This window comes from Temnothorax nylanderi, unplaced genomic scaffold, assembly GCF_030848795.1.
Source record: "Temnothorax nylanderi isolate EJ_2023f unplaced genomic scaffold, tnyl_v1.0 TNYL_tig0008_pilon, whole genome shotgun sequence".
Taxonomy (NCBI): domain Eukaryota; kingdom Metazoa; phylum Arthropoda; class Insecta; order Hymenoptera; family Formicidae; genus Temnothorax; species Temnothorax nylanderi.
Genome location: NW_027249070.1, coordinates 830,161 through 851,934, shown reverse-complemented (window position 1 = coordinate 851,934; position 21,774 = coordinate 830,161). Strand labels below are relative to the sequence as shown.

Here is a 21,774-nt window from a genome sequence, read left to right as displayed (position 1 = left end):
TATAATAATTAATTTTATACGTAATATAGTTTATGCATAATTTATTATAGTAACACAATATTAAAATATTTTTATGATGTAGAAAATTATGTATAAAAGTAAAGAGATAATTTTGTTGGTTTTATTCAAACAGATATGTATAGTCTCCGAATAATTACTAATATACAGGATATCATTACAGTTCACCAACCTCAAACATATCGAAGATGATACGCCGATACGAAAGGGTTCGTCAGTGCTGCGCGATTTCAATTAAATGCGGTTTCCACTCATATCCATGTGACTTGATGGACTTGAGGCTAAAACGGTTCAAGCAGAAATTAACACTGATGGAACAGCTGATGGTGGGAGTTGTTGCGGCAGAGCTACGTTCGGTGAATATTCATATCTTGATATACCATTTATATTTTATTATTATACTCTCTAAATTAATTACTTTTAATTATATAGTTTATTTAGTTTTTGATTTTGTGAAAGAGCGTTTTTTATAAGTAAGGAGGATATAGATCGTCGTGATCAAATACATGTTCGTGTGATTAGTAGTCGACTTTATTGCATAGTGTCTACATTGTCGTCTTGCCGGAAACGAATTCGGATCTATCGATTTTCTTTAAGTCTCCTTCGCATACTCTTTGTACCTTAAGTTCCTTCTATTTCGAGGCATAGCAACTACCGATACTACGACGAGAAAACAATTCCTTTTGCCATCACGAGGGACCCGATTAGTTCGGAGTCCCCAATTAATAACGTTTTTGGACAGCGCGGAAAGGCGCCAAGTTTTTCGACCGCTCTTTCTACGGATCTCGTTCCTCTGAATCCCTTCTGGAACTACTCCCAAACAATTCCTTACGGACGCTTTATTCCCGAAACAAACATCTCGTTTCTCTGACGTGCTCGTATAGCACAAGTTTAATCGACGTATACGACGTATGTCAAAAATTTGCGATTTCTATTAAAGATAATGGTGACAAAGATGTCAAACGAGAGTACGAAAAATAGAAGAATAGCGTTTTCTTCACAAATAATTGGACGATAATCGTCACCGAGATTAGCCCGGCGAGAGTGAAAAATCGGAGTACACACTGAAAAAAAAAATTTAGATCTAAGAAAATATTTAGATGCTGCCAATAACTTATTTACTTAATATAATACATATTTATTTAGAATTGGATATTTTTACTTAATTTATCTAAATAAATATGTGTATTATATTAAGTAAATAAGTTATTGGCAGCATCTAAATAAATATTTTCTTGGATCTAAATATTTTTTTTTTCAGTGCACAGAATAGTTTTCCCGTGATTCCGTGGAAGTTCATCAAAAAGCTTGGTCGGAATTAGACGGCGGCGTCGATTATTTAGGCGAGTATGATACTACAGAAGAAAAAAAAGATCACAGAAAAGAACGTTCGATCAAGAGAAATCGGCGAATCACCCCGTTTGGCGCGACGATACCGCGGCGTGCGATCCGCGTGCGATTTCCGCGCTGTCCGCTTCGTATGCGCGATTAGTAGTGTTACTGCTTTCTTAGCAATGATATGCATAGAAGAGCGAGGCGGGAAGCCAGAGCAAGCTGGATCCGTAGAGTTGCGTCGCCGCATCGACCCCGTTTCTGCCGGGCCGAAGCTTGCGCTTCGATTTCGACTTGGCGCGTCGTTTGCGAGAATAGATCGCATTGGTGGCATTGGTGGGCGACTCGATATTGCAGTAGCTCAGGTCGCAGCAACTTATGCAAATCTGAAACGAAATAACCGAATTTATTTCACCCGGTTTCGTCGGTATTTCTCTCTTATGTTTCTATTGTTTTGCGTTTTTTTGTTTCTTTGGTCTTTTGTATTTTGCCTCGTTTGAATTGTTCGAGAAACCTCCCTCCGGGTACACGACAAAATTCGCTATTTCGCACCTGCTGCGTGTCCACGGGAATGCAACCGACCGACGCTGGCCCGCATTCCTCGCTGCTGGCGCAACTCTTGCTTACCTGGAACGGAAGGAAGCGGAGATAACGCGTGAATGAACGCGACGACAAAGATTCTTAAGATATTGAAATTTTTTGACTTCGCGATCGGAAGCAGTGACCAACCCAGTCTGCATCGTGAAAAATATAACGCACAAATATTTTTGAAGTAGTTAACAACATAAAAGTTTTTTATTTATATCGTTAGTGCTCTCATAATATTAATTTTTAATTGGAAAGTTGGAAATAACTTATTAACTAGATAGTTAGTTTTGTCGTCGGTAATGCGCGATATTAGATTATCGCGCATTATCGTCGTCAAGCGTCGGAGCGTGGAAAGTTCCATCAAAGTTCATCCGCTGGTACATCGACTGGACTGGAGAAGCGCTTAAGCTCGAGAGGGCTATCCATCTCGACGTCCAGGCTCGAATCCGTTCTCGTAACTTCATTCATTAATAGCCAGAAAATCGATTATCCCCCTAATGTAAGTCAATTAGCCACATACGATAACCTTTAATTGATTTTATTTGACCGTGCGTGTACTATGGGTGGGCGATAATGAAATTTACTTCGATAGCGAGAGTCGATTTGTTATTGTCTCTTCGTGTTTTTTTCCCCAATGTTTTTTTGCGATCTCGTTTTGTTTCGAAAGTACGATTGTCTCTCTGACAAGACAGCATTCGCAACTGACACTTTCCGATATTCACTAATTGCAAGGTATATTGTGAATAGCAAAATATTTTATACATTATATACATTAAAAAATATATATTAAACAATTTTTTTGTATGGTGCAATGGAATTTACAAATAATTCTAAGTATTAAAAAATATGCTATACATAAAAAATCTTTTAACACATAATTTTATATAAAACGTCTTTCATGTATTTGATAGTTTCTGCGATATTCAGCTTAAGAAGGAAATACGTCGAGTTAAGGGCGAGAGGTTGTCACCCCTTAGTTCTTGATAAGAATAATATATATATATATATATATATATATATTATATATGAAAACATAGATATTTTTTATATTTATGCATACAGTAGGAATAAAAAATAAGTAGTCAGTACTAAAATGTTATAAATTAAAAATTTATTTAATGAAGTAACACAATAGTATAGTAATGTAACGCATATATTTCAAAGATAACATAAAATAGATAAATAATGTACTTTATATTAACAAAAAAAAAATTGCATTGTATCTTATTGCGGTTTGATTATATAATTTGATCACTTTTCATCATTAAGTGGTCATGTGACGAAACAACTTTCAAAAATTATGCAACATAAATAATTTATAGTTAGTAGCGTGTTGGACCTCCCTTGCTTTTATCACAACCTCTAAACGCCGTGGCATAAAATCAACTAATGTTTCGTTACATGACTACTTATTTATGAAAAAAGTGATTAAATTATATAATCAAACCGCAATAAGATAAAATGCAATTTTTTTTGTTAGTATAAAGTATATTATTTATCTATTTTATGTTATCTTTCAAATATATGCGTTACATTACTACCATTGTGTTACTTCATTAAATAAATTTTTAATTTATAACATTTTAGTACTGACTACTTATTTTTTATTCCTACTGTATATGTATAATATATGTAAACTACTCGATAATATACTCAAAATTTATGCACTTCATCCCTCTCCCAGAAAGGGATAAAGTTTTATAAGCGGAACAAATGAAAAAAGATATTACTTACCAAGACACTGTTCCCCCGACTGTCCAGAATGTGCAGCGATCGACAAAAATCACGGCCGCCCACCGGACACGGTGTGTCTATCGCCCATTCGTTGCACATCTGCAAGAATAGAAATAGCAGCATTCACTATGAGAGAGCTTTATATAAAAATCCAGATCCTTATATTGCCAATATCGACCACATATTTCTCGATATATGAGAAAGCTGAAGAAAAAACACAAAGTACGAGAATTTTATTTTCGTGACATTACATAAATGTAAAGAATAAATACAAAGATAACTAAAAATGTATGAAATCAAATTTTTATTATTTTTGAATATGTTAGCTATATAAATATTTTAGCTATATAATATTTATTACATATCAATATTCTTTTTAACTGAAAAGAATTATTCAATGTATGAAAAATTAACTTATAGTACTGATACTATACATGTACATATATTGTATTGTTCTCTTAAAATTTTGTCAATATTCTGCAAAAATTTGTAAATTAATGGATGATACGGTAAACTGCTGCACATTTCTGTAAACAAAAAGACCAAAAACCAAAGGGAATTGGAGATAAGACTGTTACTGCAAAAGGAATGAAGCAAAATGCAATAAGGGTAGTTTAGAATAAACCGAAATCGATAGCGGAACGATCTGCAGAGTTCTACAAAATTGCGGTTGGACCGGGCACGATAGAGTCATTACGGGACTCTTAAGGGGACGTTTAATGGAGTCGTCGATACCTGGTTATCGCTGACGTTGACGCAAGTGTAGCACGTTAGACCTGCAACAGAAAGAGCGTTGAGCTGAGTAAGTTACTGGGACAATCGAGATGGGACGGGGCGAAGACGCGAGCGTTAACTTTTAATTGTACCGTTCTACCGTAGAGATACGGAAATTCTATTTGGGGAGAAAGAAAATTAAAGGAAACATACAGTCAAGGATTAAACGAGTTTATTCTAGACGTTCAAAAGTTAACAACAAGCCAAACCACTAAGTTTAAACAGTCGACTCTGCCAGAAAAGGACTTTGCGATGACTTTGCTGGAATGGTATTCCGGAACAATGCGTCTTATGGCAGAAGCTAAATTCGTTAATGTGAAGTTACGGCGATGATTTTACTGTAGCGAGAGGAAGAGCTTTCGCGATGGCGAATGCGCGTTGTACACGATGAGTATGGAGGTGTCATTGACAGGAAAGGTTGCGATACATGTGCGAAGAGAGAGTTGGTAGAAAGGATAAGCGGTAGTTCGGAGATTAGTGGCGTTCGATTGCAGGATCGGCGAGTTGGGATAAACTCCAGTTGGCCGAGTAAATCATGGATTTCATTTGACTTCTGTCTCTCTCCCTCCTTCTCGTACTATTCTCTTTGTACTAGCTTTCTATCTATTTTCTAGTGAACGATTCTGCTCATTTTTCGACGGTCCAGCGCCGATACCCACGATAGATGTCTTCCTCGTCCGCGCTGACGTTCTTCAGATCCTCCCGCCGCTTCGTCTCCTCCTTTCCGTTTCCGTTTCCGTTTCCGGAGAGGACGTTTCTGCCGCAAGTTTCCGCAGCCAGAAGCAGCCCGACCATCATCCACGTGATCATTCCTCACATCTCTGGAACGACAGAAATGGGGTCACGCGTTACTTACATAAGTGACCTCGACAGGACATTAGAGAACGCCAATTACTCGGAGGGCGAGAAGCATTAGGGCGATAGTCGACGGGAGAAAGGCGACTGGACGCGAATTTTAATTCTGATCGATCGTGCCACGACGCGGGTATCGCGTCCCTCGGGAGAGAGGTGGCAAAATGGATCTACAGTCACGAATATTCGCATTCTCGTCGCGCATTTGACGTGAAATGTGGCTATCTGATTCTTTTTCTCCCTCTCACGCTGACATTGGACATGATCTTTATAACGGAGGAGCAAAGCTGGGAATTGAATGATTTAAAGGTGAGAAATGTGGAATTTATTGCTGTTTCCGGCAATAGGTGTACATTTTGCACTTTTTGAAGTGCGGTAGACCCCTCGGGATACTTTTACTTCAAGTGTAAGGAACAAAAGTTAATTTCGACTTACACACACTATCAAACTTGAGAAGTTCATCATGGCGCTTCAGTTTACGGTACAGTAAAGTTTTGTGGATCTTTGTAAAGACTTAATCACAAATTTTAGTTTCTCTTATCTTATTGAATTTTATTGAATTTTATTGAACGCCAAGTACACAATTATACATAATCAAGGAAATTAATTTAATTAAAAATGTTGTACACCGTTGTATTAACGTTATATTTTAACAAAAAATACTTTTGCCGAGATATAGTGTTAGTAAGCAACCAGGTTAGATTGCAGCGATGTGCACGTATTTTTCACAAATAAATCGACTGCATTTCCGGCATTTTAGACCTGAATTGCTGTTCACACACAATTTACAGCGCTCCATTTCCCAGCTCGCAAGCCGTGATCGCATCGTGCAATCAGCACGCGCGTTCCGTGCGCTCCGCTTTCGAATTCTTGAACGATTGTTTAGAATAGATTCGCAAAAGAATGAGCATCCTGCGTTCTTGGAATGCCCGAAGGCAATTCGCGTAATGAAGGAATACAAAAAGATCTCGAAACGTCCGCCTAACGATACAACGGTTTTCTTCGTCAAGAACCAATACTCGCGTGCTACATGTACACGAGCGTATCGGAAGTTTGAGAAACGGGAGACTAAAATTCGGGAGGGTAAAATTCTTCTTGTTACGCGAGTCAATTGAATTCCCGGTCACCGTCCGTAACAATATAGTCAGAAAATTCGATATAACGAAAATCAGGTATGACAAATTTAATTTTAAGGTTCGACGGAGAGTTCACGTTGTAAAGTGATTTTGCTGTAGTTACTCGAGCGGTTACTCGGAAAGCGGTTCTTTCGAAACTATCGCGGGCTTCGGCAAGAATCGAAGGGACGGCATGGGAGGAGCAAGAGAGACGGTAGCTTTATCATCGACCCGTTCCGGACGTCCTCGTCCCCGTCATCCCTCGAGCCACCACCGTCGAGCACTTACGGAGATGAGTGGCCGTGTAAGAAACACGATAAAACCGTGGGAGGCAACGTACAAATTTCTCCACCGTGCGAATTACGGGATTCGGAAGGAAGGAAGGATACGTTCCGTCACGTTTCACCCTCGCTACTCTTCCTCGCGTACATGAACACGCACATATATGTATACGGGCGGGCGGACGCACACGTGCGAAGAGCCCAGGGTAACCTGCACGGGTCGTGAGCGTCCATATTTAATAAAGCAACGCGTCCTCACCCGCCAACCGCATACTTTTCCGCTCCCGAGTAATGCCTTTTTCCATCTAGTATGAGCGTTTCCACGTTACCAGCGCGACCTCGCACTTTCGGCATTTACTTTAAACCTTGCCATCCGCGCTCTATTCGTCCGCTCTATCTTCACTTTCGCACGTTTTCAGACCGGATTAAAAGAGAATCGTGATTGCCTGGTTGCCTAGCATCGTACGATCATTTGTGGAATCTTCTAAATCCAACATTTTACAAGAAAAAAATCTCGTTAGGTTAATCGCTGGGTTTTTAACGTTCGTTACGTTTTTATAACAGCCAATTACTAGATAGATATGAATTTATTGTTCCCTTCGGGGTTACAATCTACAAATCAGGGACCCGGACCGGACGAAAATATCGGTTCGGTTACGGTTTCGGTTTTCTAGCTAACAAAAGTACTGGTATTTTGTAAATTACAATTTTTTTCGATTCCGGTTTATTAAAATTTTTTTATTAAAATTTTTTTAAAATTAAATTATTTATATGCATACTGTGTTTGTGGATATGTACTTATAAGTTATAAATTTTAATTTTTGATACATATGTTTTTATTTTACATTACATACATGAAAGAAGATACGTTGATTTTTAAGAGAGAAATTTTACTGGATCGAACTGCAAATGGAAAAATTCGTTTCCCCTTTATAAGAGGCAATGCTATACAATTCGTATGTTTTCGCGCACTAAGCATATTTCTCCAGTATGTATCTCTCACGGTCGGAAATATATTATGTTTATCGTACGGTTACCACCGTATCGTAGCGTTCAGTCTGAGTCCCTTTCCCGCACTTTAACCCTCGTTCCACCCTCGTTGTGCCCTCCCGAACGTCTTCGTGGCACGATACAGCTAGGATTACCACGAAACTCGGTGAAACGTCTCCAACTCTCATCGAATAAATAACAGGAGAAATCCGGTCGACTCTCGACCCGGAACGTCGTATTCTCACGAAAAGAGAACGTCGCAATGTCAGTCGTTTTCGCAGAAAGATAGAAAAGCCGCACGCGGTCGGACGCGCGGATAAACAATAGATGTTGAAGCGCTTTGACGAATTCGTGGTGATGCGCTTGCTGGTGCGAAATTCGCCAGTACTAACATGCAAACATACTTTGTGACTTACCCCCCTTCCCCTTTGTTTTCTGCTGGTCCGCGTCGCAAGCGCGGACCAGTCAGGTTTGCCATCCTAAACAGATATATAACGATAAAGATAAATTAACATTGGCAAAAGACAAATTGTACAGTGACGCGTATGTATAATAAAGTCACACTATCTGCCGTTGGATGTATATATGGAGGGGTAAAAACCACAGTGGTGTAAGTCAAATTTTTAAAAATATTTTTTCGTGTGCATAGATGCAATTCATATATTGTATAGATTGCATCTATGCACGCGAGAACAAATTTAAAAAAATTTGACTTACACCACTATGACTTTTACTCCTCCATATATAGTATATTGTATATGTGTATAAAATGTGTCAAGGACTACGCTCGTCATCGAAACTACGTATGGAAATTCACTCGGTTTTGTGACGCTTTTGGATTAAAGAGGACCTGTCGGATATCACTTATGTTAGTGCTCGCACTGTTTGGCACAAAACGCACGTACACCTAAGGTAATATTATCATAACATGTTAAAAGGGTACAAAATTTAACACTGGATTACTATCGATCTGTTTTTCTTTAATTTGCGGTGTGTTTGCGCGGTGCTGCGTAAATCTATTCATTCGTTGAGCCTATACGCTCACATCCGAAACTGCAACAGGAATTTCGAGGCGGCATGAGTTTACAATTATCCAGATCCGTTGCTACGCGAATGTTTAGAAAACATATCGAAAATGCGCGCCGGCTATTATCCTCTGTTAATAGAGAAAACGCGGATATAACTTTAGTCGGTCTGGTAATCTGAAAATCCGATCGTATCCAAACGGCTTTGCTTGTCGCGCTTAAATCGGTGAATAATTTAAATACCGTTCTTGTGCGCATATATATTATCGACGCGGTAATTACGTTTTCGCTCGGTTCCGTCCTTTCGTGTTTCTTGCACGCAAAACTTTATCCACGTTACATTTATTCAGCGATAATTGAAACCGCCCATTTGTTTCTCGCATATTACGTTATTACACTAGAAATGTTCATTTTATATGAAAAAGTATATCTACATATTTTTGCAATAGAAATTAAATACATTTCATTATATATAAAATAATTTTAGCTACATTCTATATATTTTTGTAAAATAGAAAGCTTTACATAAACCCATTTCGATATTAATTAGGTATCTAAAAATTTTAACAGGAAAATCATTAAAAATTATAATTCTAAATGTACATAACACTTTTAACCGTTAATTAATTATTGGTAGTTTACGCCATTTGTTTGATCGCGCGCGTTTTATCGCTTGAATTTAAATTCATTCTTGTAAGAGGGCTTATGTCTCACGCTCTCTTGGCCTGCTGATGTTCTCATATCCTTGCTACTTCCACTTTTGAATACTCTCGAGTTTGAACTCTCTTAACGGAGTTGTTAATTATACACTTACTAACTTTGCTTTTATCCATGCTCCACTTATTCGTGAAGTTTGGTGCTCGGCGATGTATATAATGCACTGTATTTTTCTTCCTTCTTCGTTTCGCGACATCGCGAAGGAACATAACTTTGTGGCAAAATGGCGTTTTTATGTGTATCGTTCCGTAAGAGCCCGCCGGAGTTTATCTTTTCGACGTTGCTTCGCTTCGTTTTAATTAGTTCGAGCACCTGATGGAAAATTGTGCAAAGTGTACGTTAGGTAGACTTCGTGCAATATGCAATACACTTGATTCATTTAAGCGGTACACTTTAATTAGGAATCATAAACTGTCCAACATCTCGTTTGCTGAAAGTAATGCCATTGAAATAATGAGAGATTTATGTTTGCTTTAAACGGCGCATTTCAAACTCGTTGCTCGATCTTCTACTGCTCAAATCTTCAAGTTTTAATTATTCAGAATAGACGCGGAAGTGAGTGATTTTACGGAACCCTTTGACGCTATAATTTGGATTAACAGCTTTGTAAATATGTACGGATTCCTCGGTTGATGTGTTTCCGCGCATCGCTTAGAATCCTTGGATAAGTTTTCTCCGTTTATGCAAAATAACCATGCATCAAGATAAGAAAACCATTTTATGTAAAATGGCTCGCGTGGAAATATACGTCACGAAACACCTGTCGCGCGTAAAACTTTTTCGCGAGTTTGGCACAGCACCGGGTGACAAAGCCCTGCCATTTATTGGCCACGTCTGACAATGCGAATACCTTTTCTCTCTTATATCGACATACAATGGTATTATACCGTCTGATATATATCAGCCATATTTTCACGGTTGTGATTTACGCTTTATATATATATAATATATATATATAAAACAAGATATTGTTTAGGATTGGAGTAATTAGCTCTCTATTCGAAATGAATTGCCTATAGAGTTTCTATCGATCAAATTGCTGATTATCGTGCGCTAATAATTTCAGTTAGGCCCGTAAACGGGACGTTGATGGAGTAGTTATATTGCCGTGCGATATGCGTGTCTGGCTTTTGATCGAGTATAAACGCATTTGGCGTATCGGATTACGAAGGAAGCCCTATCAATTCTAGAAAGCGCAGCTTCCATTCTACATGAACAGAGTTCTAAACGACTTAAAACTCATAATACCGCACATTATAATCCAACAAATTATTGGAGAATAAATAAATCGGAAGCAGAAATAAATAAAAGCGATTGTGTTAATCCCCGTTACATGGTTACGTCCATTGACTTTCAAGCTGTCGGGCAAATCCTCATCAAACAATCATCACGTGTATTTAATTACCAGTGAAACCAATTAAAATAGATCAATCGGCGAAATGACGTTTCATCTCATCTCGCGCAAAAGCTATCGGCGGGGAATACTTTTTTTTCGTAAAAACAAATGCCAATTTAATTCCGCATCAATCATAGTGGCTCTCACGTCCTCGAACTCCGATTAGCTTAAAGGGGAACTATTTCCCAAGAGACAATTTTTGAAAGATGCTTTTTTGAGAAGCACTCGAAAATTATGTTCTATGAATAAACAGTTAAAAAGTCCGAATAAAGTTAATTTACAATTTTAATAATAATTAATATTCGAAAAGCAATTTGTAACACAAATTTATATATGTAGATATATCATATATCAACAGAAGTTTTAAGAATTGTGACACGTAATTACTATCATTCTTAAAGAGTTTCTATTAACTTAAAGTCTGCTCATTAATTATATTATTCAAATTTGTATTTAAGCTATTCAAATTATAGTCTTTTATATTATTATTACATATATATTTTGCTATATACGTAATATATACATATATATAAAAAAGAATTCAGGATGGTAAACCATATTATAGCAATAAACAAGAGCTTCGTTATAGAAACCTAATTTGATAATTCATAGCAAGGGTTATAGTAAGCAAAAAATAATAATGATTTCGCGAAGTCCGCTGATTGAAATTGGAAAGTAGTTGTCAGACCCTGATCATGCAGTTCAGAATTAATTACTTCGATTAGAGGGTGTCTGTCATCGCGAGAGCATTTCTTGCGGCGGGCTCGCCCCCGGGAGGAAAGCCACGACACAACCTTATCTACCCCGAAAGGTCCAACGTTCGATCCATTGACTCGTCGAGACCCTAATACGACGCACGGAACTGACGTCGGCCGATAGGTCGCCCGTGTCCTAGAATTGGGCTCTGATCAACATCCCGGTATGTACATATACCCGAGACAGACTATCTCTGTTGGTAGACGGCACATACGCAAACGGCAGGCACCCGCTGTCGACGAGACGACGCTTTAAATCGGCCACATTCGTTTTCGACGTTATGTCCCACAATTCCTCTCGCAATTCCTAATCCGAATATCGAGCTCACTGTCGGGCTTTCTCGTTGAAGGACGTTTTTCATGATTTTCACATACCTACATTTATTCAAAACGCGTTTAAATTAAAAATTAGAGCACAATTTTTTAAAAATTAATATTACAAGAATAGTTTTAAAAGAATAAAAATTCATTATTTATTAGTATGGCTTTCCCTGTGTTCATACCTTTTACCCTTAGGATTCTGTCTGATGACAGTCTTTTTTAATATGTTCTAGACAAAGTTCTACAGGTTTTATTGAGTTATCTGAATTTTTTTCCTGTTTGCATCGATTGAGTTTGTTTGTCTGTTTATATCAGGGTTTATTGAGTTCATTTGTTGAACAGTTTGATGTATCTGAGGATGTATTCGCCAAAGTAATTTTTTTTTGTATGGTTTTCTCACGTTTTTCCACTTAATCTTTGCTACAATTTGTCAATGCTTCCAACAACACTAAGTGTCCCATTAAAATTTTAAAAATATCTGAATTACTGGCATAAATTACATAAAACAATTCTTTCTGATCTTAATATGAATCAGTTTTATCAAATCTGATTTTGCAAAGGTTTCCAATTGGTTTACTTTGCCTCAAAATCAAAGGACAGTGAAGCCAATGAAATTAAATTGTCATAACAATCAGCATTTAACAAATTTATTAAATCACTTTTTCTCTCCATCAGAGTATCGGTCTTTATAATTCTATAAATTTAGCTGTCATGAAAGTACAAATCTTGATTAATAAAAGGGATCTTTCTATCCACGCAATATGGTCAGGCTTTCGAAAAAAAAATCCGCCGAAGGGAAAGCAAATTTGTAATAGCTTCGTAATTAAATTACGAAATGGATTGCCGACGATCCCCTCGGTTGGTGGCGTTACGGCCGTTTTGTGCTTCGTTCATCTCCCTGTTCGAGCTTTTACATTCGCGTTACATGAGCCCCGCGATATCCGGAGGGCATGGGCGCGAGAGCGCCAGAAGATCTCCATTATATTCTCGATAACCGCGCGAGTAGCGTAGCCGGTGTTACCGTTTATCCAATTTTTAGGATTAAGCGGGTTGGAAAACAGGACAGGATTGACGTTAAAACCGATTCTTTTTAGATCGGCTCTTAAAATCGGTGGGACGACGCAGTTCGGTTACGCGCCTCGTTTAGAGCGAACTATCAGGATCGTTTTCCTTGTTTTGTGTTCTCTGTTCCCGTAGTCTGGTAGCGCGTATCGGCCAAGTGCTGCAATAAAAAGAATTTGCGGGTGTGTGTCAAGCTGGCCAAGCATTAACGATAGAGAGACGCGGCCCGACGCGAATTCGCGCAGTCGCCGCCACCGCGGTTGCCTGACGCCGTGACCGTTTCCACGGCTGTTTCGCGGCGGTCCACCAGAATCTGTGACCGGGGCAGCTATAATTTCGTAAGTTAAGGTCCCGAGGATCGAGGTTTGGGATCGTGCCGGGCACGACAACTTCGGCCGATGTCGCCGAGGTTAGGCGAGGAGGACACTTTCGGCGGTAAACTTCGCTCGTATATTACGCGAACTCCGCGGTAATTGATTTTGCACAATCGCGTTAAACTGAAAGTGGGTTTCAGGCACCACCACCGCGCGATATCCTCTCAGCAACCGTGGATGGCTGCGACGTTACGCTCATTACTACTCGTCCCTTTTTCGCCAAATCCAGACGATACCAACTTTTTCCGATAATTATCGTCGTTTCGCTTCGTGCAAACTGCAGCGCTATGTCGTGCGTTGATACTGTCATAAGCATCGTGTTTACGATGATAGTTACTACGGCCGAATACCGTGCAACTAACTATGGGCGAGTAATGGCAAACCTGTGCACTCTGTAAATTACTTTTGGCGTAACAGATACCTGCCCTGTCGACGTCCGGCTTTTTGTTTAATTTACAGTGCCCCCCAAGTTCATAATTGCGAGCATTAATCTTTCATCGCCGATATCGCGCTTTTTGCAGGTTGCTCCGATCTAACAAAGGGCACAAAACGGGCGCAAGTTTTGCCCTCCCTCGCGGTTCACGTCGCTCTTTATTCTTTCAGTCAGCGTGAGATAGCGCGAGTAGGTCGATAATTACCGTCGTTAGTGATGCGATGACACTTAACCGTTATTTCCATAAAAATACAAAGACCGAGTTGAAAAGCTACACTCGAAATACTCGTCGGTAGTAAATTAATCGGTGTGCGCGACGTACATCTTTATTCATTATATTTGACTAGCCATAAAATATAATTTATTGCCTCGTTCTTTCAGAGCCATCGCAGACTCGGTCGAGAATCGATTTGGAATTTTATTACGGACTCGATGTACATAACTATTCGTTGTATAACTTGTATAACTAAGCGAGATTATTCGAAGCACGCTCTTATTAAGATGCGTAAATATATTATAGAATTTATATTTTGTGTTATAGTGCTTTCTGTTCTCTATTTTCCGAGAGAGAAACCATTTATTTTACCGTAAATTTCCTTATTCTTCGGACGAAGGCAGCCTCGATCGATCGAAGCAAAGAGCACTTTAGCATTTTGATTCTTCCGTCTTTTGTGCGGTCCTGTTCAAAGGAGTGACAGCATTGAGAATCGATACGACGTCTCGTTTGTAGCTCTTAGCGTGTTTAGTTCTTTGCTTCTCGCGTTTGTAAAAAGAAATAATAATAAAAAATAAAAACAATAGAAAGAAAGCAACAAAGAAGAAATAGACAAACAATCTCTCCACATTTATTTCAAATCGCAAACTGATTTACGTGATTTCGATCGACCGAAGGCGAAGAGAGTATTCTTCCTAAAGGGATACTTCGAGGGGTTTACCGCACTCGGCAATAGGTGTACAATTATATATATATATATATAATAATTTTTTGAAGATTTTTTAAAAATTGAAGATAAAATAACAGAAATTCTTGATAAACTCTTTGCAAGTTTTCCACAAATACTTTCACATTGGAATAAAATCCTCTTTTTGTCGAACAAACGTTCGCAATTGTACCCATCTCAATTTTAACTTTCTGGAGCTTATAAAAAGATTGGAGATGTGCTATGCCAGAGGAGTGGACCGTAATCCACTTCGGCTTTTCATTACAAGCCTGTTAAAACCTCGCTTTCGCACTCACCCTCGGGATTCTTTTGTAAGGTGCCGTATATTACATGACATACCGCATTTAAATGTAAAATTTAAATTTTTTCGTACTTAACAACGGTTTTTAATTTACGGTAATTAACGATGATTGTAAAAAAAATACAATTTCTTCGTCAATTTCGTCTTTGTTGTTAAATGAAGGTTTTTTTTAGTTTATTGAACACGATCACGTTGAGTTGTTATTCTCGAACTCTGTATTTCTTTTTGCTAGACTCGGATTGTCGTTTTATCGCCAATTGAATGTCCGGTATTCGATTTTAAAATTTAATTATGGATCTGGTGCTAGTTGGCATTTATTCGCATTCGTTCTCGCATGTTTTTTTCTTTCTTTGAAAGGCCGATATATTGAACAATAGGACCGATCTATTTTTGTAAACAAAGTGTTTGCTTTTCCAAGCGACGAATTTATGTAACGATAATAACTGTACTGGTGAGAAGTAATTAACGTATCAATATCGTCATTGTTTCGTCGACGTAAAATCATTTGTTTATTCAACATTCGATACTAAATCGTTGTCATTCTCGCATTTCGGATTGTCTTTTCCTCATAAAAGATTGGAAATGTCATTTTGCCTCGGTGGAATGCAATCTATTTTGAAATTTAATTACGAATCTGTTACAACTTTGCTTTCGCTGCCACGAGCATTTTCCGAAAGTCCGGTATATTGCAGCTATTTTTACAGACACCATATGTGAATTTTTACAGCTGGTCGCAAATCAATACGTGTAACAACAATATACGAAGAAATAAGGTTTTAATATCAATAATAATTGTCAACATAAAATCGAAATTTTTTTCTCGCTAGACAAACGCGTTGGATTTATATCATTTTTAATATTAAATTTTTCATTGTTTATAGAAGATTGAAAATATTGTTTTGTACTGGAGTTGGTTGGTGATCCATTACGTAATTTAATTATGAGTTACTGGCTCGCTTTAAAAGGCTTTTGTTACCCCTGTAATAGAACCTGTAAATAAATGAGCTAAGTTTCCCATACTATTTTGTTATACGCGCGACTTCTTATTTTTGTCGACCAAAATCTTTCATCGCTCGTCGTCTAGCGACGTCGTTGTTGAATTATCACTATTCTTTTTTTGTCACCTTTCTGTTACTTGTATAAAGGATTGAAAATACCGTTCTGCGGCAGCGCGCAGCACCGTTAAAGCCGAGGAAAATTTATCGCAACTACAAGTCGCAGGTCGCAGTACAGCCATCTCAGCCAGTGTGCCAGGAGTGTTACTTTATTTTACGTAGGTGCGCGTGTAGGTAGGTTCCTTGCACACGTATAAGACGCGTGTAGACGCCAACAGCGAATGTCGCGGCCACGGAGTCCCCATAAATTCGGCCGTGGGATTTCGCCAGACCCGGGGAAAAGGGATCGCTCCTCTTACCGATGGTAGCCTTAGCGAAATTATGTTATTTGATTTAGAGGACTGATAGTCGGCTGGGGAGATCGGCTGCGCCGCCGCTGGCCGGAAGTCGATGAAGTAAATTAAACGGGCGGCAAGAAGAGAGAGAGAGAGTAAATGCGCGATAACCGTGGTTGTTTCGGAGAGTTCCCTCCCTCCCTCACCCCACCCCACCCTCTCTCTCGCCTCAATAATTCCGTCGGGGGAAATGGGAAAGAAAAAGGACGAGTTCTCCGAGCCGATAATTCGAGCACGGTAGTAGATCTCAGGAAAGAGGGAACCGAGGATTCAGGAGAGGAGACCATAGGAGAAGAGGCGCTGATATCATCTCGAGAACGTCTCACCGACGCTTTTAATTGTTTGCGGAAATGAAGGTCCGCCATCTGTATTCCTCGCACTTGTATTTATATAGAACCGAAGGAGGCAGAGTACAGATTGCTTTTTCAGTTTTAGAAGTTTATTGACCGCGCGATATAATTTTTTCTCGAGCATCTTTCTTCTTTTGCAACTTTTATAATTATCGAGAACTTCGTTTACACGCGCCAGGTCACGCGACTAAAATAAAGAGGGGGAAGAGGAATAGGGGGAGGGGAGGGGGAGAGGGAATACGGATTTGTCTTTTGCGATTTATTCTCGAAGGATAAAACTTGCCGGACGAACTTTCGAATAACTTACGGTCGTCCTCGATAAAATATGCTTTCTGGAGATGAAATATGCGCTGGAAATTTTGCTGCTTACTCTCCCCCCCCCCTCTCTCTCTCTCAGCAACGAAACGTCCGAAACTTTTATTTCCTTACGAGCTTTTTATGAATGCTACAACATTGACCAGATCGGCGACGTCGTTGACCCACGTCTGATCAGAGGAAAAAGAGCGTGCGGAATAACGGAGAAGCGTCTCGCGGAAACTGACGCTTTACGAGCGTGTCAGCAATTTCGCTATCGACGTGAAACCGCGAAAATGCATTTGTGGTGCTATACACGCTACAAACGCCCGCGTGACGTGTTCGCGATCGTCAAAGTACCGCGTTAGGAAAACGGAGTTGAGCATAGGAAGAGGGTATGAGGGGGCAGATTGCCTTTGACGCGAGCAATAAAGTAACACTGTATGCCTCGCGGCGCGGTGAACTCCCCTTTCTACAACTCGTGTCTGGATCTCGTCACCACTTACACGTGAGGGTGGATGAAACAGAGCTAACCGCGTCTATGTGCACACGTTAATATAATGCACCGTACAGGGTGCAACTTATCGCGCCTAAAACACACGTACGTATCCTCGCTCCTTCCTCGTTCCGTTCTCTTGTTCACTGCGCACCGAACTAGTGAGCCAACCACCCCGACTATTATCTCGGGGATAACTTAAGAGGTAATCGGATGTAGCTGTAATTTTAGGAACGCTTTTTGGAAACTGATAATTAGCCGATAATCTCTTTCCGAGAAAACTTTGGTCACGGTCTGGCGGCCACTTAATTGTGTACTCTGCTATTTGTAATCCGCGTTTCCAACCCTTTACAACCCTGTAACTCGCTCGTTCTGCTCACATTCCCCATCGTCTCTTTTCACCCTAACGCGCTCTATTCACGATCAACCTTTGTTTCTACTCGCCGACCAAGTTGGTAGAATCCATGGAGTTATTGTTCTACCGTTACTTGAATAAATATTCCTAATTTCGCATTTGTAAACCCAGAGTAAAGTCTTGTGTAAAATATTATCAACTTTATATATCATTCGTTGAGCGTTAAGAACGTTGTGTAACTGTGATCCTAGTTTGTTTAATTTTCTGTGTCTGCGAAACGCTTCGGTGCGGATCGCGCAAGCCGTAGGAGGCGGAGCACTTATCGTGCGGCGTGGATTTTTCCCTTGTTCTTTTTTGCTCCGAGCACGTAGAGGTCCGTGGAAGAGCGTAGTTACTTTACCCTTATATAAATGCTAATATAAATGCTGTACATCGCCTCCCTTCCGGACGCAGACGATGTATCTTTGGTAAAATTACAATCCCGCTACGTTCTCTTCGTTCGCAGGAACTCATATAGAAAAATTTCCGCGGAGGATTTGCGTGCGAGGAATTTGTTACTCTGCGTCTGTGATGATAAGTCGATGATATACCGGATAAAATCAAATTTTCATGCAATCTCCCGGTACGTGCTTTGAAAAATGTCGGCATCGCTCCCCTACGTTTTAAGCTCGATATGCCTCGTGTCGCCACGACGACGCCGACGTTGATTCCAGAATGACGCTGAAAAATATGTTGACTCGTCCCTAGCTATGTGGAATTTGCCTTCGCCGCGTTTACCCCCGTCTTTTTACCCCGTTCGCTTCTGCTCGCGACACCTCTCTCTTCCGTCGGATCTCGCTCCGTTCGGATTTCGCTTCCGAGCCACTCGCGCGCGTGGAATCTTGTCGGCGCGCCCATATAAATGCTAATGTTATACATCGACGTGGTATACGACCTGACTCGAAGAAGTTCTACAAATTTTGAGTCGGATGTAATCCATCTCACGGTATTGCGCGCGGTAATATGATCTGTGAAGATTGATCGGTTAGGAGGACCCCCGACCTTCCGGGATGGTTCCATCTGGCTTTAATTAACGGAAAGGATAGAAGAATGCGATCTCGGAACTCTGATTCAGCTTAAATGAGGATATTTAAACGAGCGAAAAATTAGAAATCAAGATATATTACGCAATTTTACTGGAATTATTAAGAGAAGAAAACAGACAGTTAAAAATGCCTCGTCAATGTGCCATTAAAATTAAAGACTTAAAAATAAATGCTCTGTATTTTTTATACAACAGAAGTGGTCGCTTTAGAAAATCCTGAAAAATGGGTCGGACGAATCTCGAAGTCATACCCTTCAAGTACATCGACAGCGCTGCCAACGTCGCCGCCAAACGCAATTTCAAAGTAAAATAGAAAAACTTTTTTCGAATTACACGGAACAATTGGCGCACGTCGAGCAATTAAACGCGTTTAAATTAATGAAATACATTAAATCAGATTTAGTTTCTCAAGCGTTAATATATCGATAGTAATATATATTGGTCTAGGATTTTTGTTTTTCTTTGCTTCTTTTATCACGGTTGGTTGAACTTTTTCCGAGCGTTTTAGCGTGAAAGCTATCGTTAAGCATGATCCGCGACGTATACGCGATGCCGCACGATCGGTCGATTCTATGCCAACCGCGTGTTGGATTTCGCACCAAATGCGCTGGCTTAGGCGGTACGCATGCATCCATTACCAGCCTCCATGATCCCCATCGATGGTCCAGGCTTGAAAAATGACCGGCGATAAAATTTCCCGAGCGTAAAGCGATAGTGCAAAAAAAAGAAGAAAAGAGAAAAAGGAAAAAGAAGAAAGAAACGTGCATCACAAGTAGTCGTAGTGATGGTTCAGTTAAAAATCTCGTTCGAAAAATTTCTCCTCGAAAGTTTTCTTCCACCAACTTTCCTCGGCATGTTTGGTATGCTAGATAGACGAGACGTATCGATTTCTCTATTTTTGATTCGGTTGAAGAGATTCGTCGAGGTCGAGCCTCGAATCCTCACGCCTCACGTGTAGCCCCATTTTCTTTACTTTATATAGCATCGTTTGTTCTCACGGAGAAACTAATTTTGTTCTCCGAAATAATAGTACTTAAAACTACACCTATATATTAAAGCCAGCGTTTCCGCAGCATAATACGACTCGGCGTTGCGCATTGCTACTTACTTGGAATATCCCAAACGCTGTGCCGAGGTGTTCATTTGTCCGCACGACCGTCTTCACGATCATTACTCTCTCTAGCTCCTCTCTGTCTGCCCCCCTCTCTCTCTCTCTCCTTCTCTTTCGTTCCCTCTCTCTCTTTCTCTCTTTCTCTCTCTCTCTCTCTCTCTCTCTCTCTCTCTCTCTCTCTCTTCCTTCCACTTCTCTCACGAGCAATTTCTCTCCCCGTCTTTTCTTTTTTTATCTTCGTTGATCCGTTTTCTTGGCACCCTCTCCCTTTTCCGCAGTCTCGAGTCCACTTTTCGCCACAAATACCGTATATTACCCGCTTTTAGCTATCGAGAGCAAAGAACCGCGTCATACCGTAGTGGTTTGCGCTATGGTATGTCATAGACACGCATGTACAAGTGCACGCGTACGACACACGCGCGCGCGCGCGCACCTATGCTTGGCTCGCCGCAAATCTCCCGCGGATCTCATCCACGGCGAAATGGTACGGCTCTCCTCTCTCCGCAGAGTAAGCGTGTCGCAGGTTCGACCCACTTTGGAAGGCGCAATTCCTCGCGGTTCGACCTCGTTACCTTGCCTGCTCGGTCAATCGATAATTCCGATCTCGTCGACCGGTAGTGCACCGATATCGTTAACACATTCTGCTACGATTTCGCTGAGGATGTCACACGTGCCGACCGTCGCGACGTCGGGTTTTCTCTGGTACCACTACTGTTTCTGGACGTCATGCTCGATCTTGGAATAGGCTTCAGTCAGCTAATAACGACGTGGCGCACGTAGACCTCGAGGCCGATCATGACAGTCTCTTCTCCGCACTTTCAGACTGCGCTGTTGCGTGCCGCGCTCGTGCTACGCTCGTGCTACTGATCGAATTACCCCGAGCGAAGACACGACCTCATGCGTGATCGGGGATGCTGGTCGGGACACGAGAGGACCATGTGTCGCGCGCGCTGATGATGCAGATGCTGTGTGTGCGTTCCAAAACACGCAGAAGGGTACACGTTCGTGCGAACGAGCGTGTTTTCGTATGCGTTCTCGAATGCACGCAAGCACCGCGTCGACGCGTTCCGTGCGCCGTCGATGGAGGCTGCAGGCCGCCCGCGGTCCAGGCTGCCACGCAGTATACTGAGCGGTGGTGCCGAGAGCCCGGGAGAACCCGCGGGAGCCTGTTCGTGGGTGAACGAAGCTCTCCGAAAATCTGCGAAGATCCTCGATTCGATACACTCGGGGTCGCGCCACCAGCGCACTGAAGGACACGGATGGACCACCGGGACTACCTGTCGGACCAACAGCATCACCACCACCGAGAGAAAAGCGCGAAATCTCTCGCTTCTCTTGAATGGACTCGTTCGCGCCTCACGTCGATAAGATTGGCGCAATCGCTTTTTTTTCCTTTTACCCTCGTTTCTTTCCTTTTTTATCTTTTGCCCTTATCTTTGCTGATCGTAACAAGGTTACGTGTTTCCATTTCTAAAGAAATAGAAAATTAAAGGCAGATCGACTCGATCGCTGTTCGAATATATATACGAGCGAGAACGTACCAAATTGACGATCCCTCTAAATTCGAAATCACGAGGATTATGCTGTCCGATGTCGTCGTAACACCACGGTCACGGGGCATTAAA

At 40.7% G+C, this 21,774-nt stretch overlaps 1 protein-coding gene across 1 annotated transcript; it reads right to left on the bottom strand.

Moving 5' to 3' along the window:
* Positions 1-531: 531 nt before the first annotated feature.
* Positions 532-21,282, bottom strand: LOC139783661 (uncharacterized). The gene is made up of 6 exons (XM_071722809.1): positions 20,147-21,282; positions 5,106-5,267; positions 4,408-4,448; positions 3,673-3,771; positions 1,903-1,977; positions 532-1,736 (listed from the first exon to the last, which is right to left on the bottom strand). Exons 2-6 carry the CDS (start codon positions 5,254-5,256, stop codon positions 1,527-1,529), a joined length of 576 nt encoding a protein of 191 aa, XP_071578910.1. The 5' UTR covers positions 5,257-5,267; positions 20,147-21,282; the 3' UTR covers positions 532-1,526.
* Positions 21,283-21,774: the final 492 nt, after the last annotated feature.

What these genes read in the sequence shown, in the direction of transcription:
- LOC139783661 (XM_071722809.1), bottom strand. Translation starts at nt 5,256, where the DNA reads ATGATCACGTGGATGATGGTCGGGCTGCTTCTGGCTGCGGAAACTTGC. An exon ending in GGACGAGGAAGACATCTATC is followed by an intron (nt 4,449 to 5,105) that starts GTGGGTATCGGC and finishes TTTCTGTTGCAG; the next exon opens with GTCTAACGTGCTACACTTGC. An exon ending in TTCCCGTGGACACGCAGCAG is followed by an intron (nt 1,737 to 1,902) that starts GTGCGAAATAGC and finishes ATTTCGTTTCAG; the next exon opens with ATTTGCATAAGTTGCTGCGA.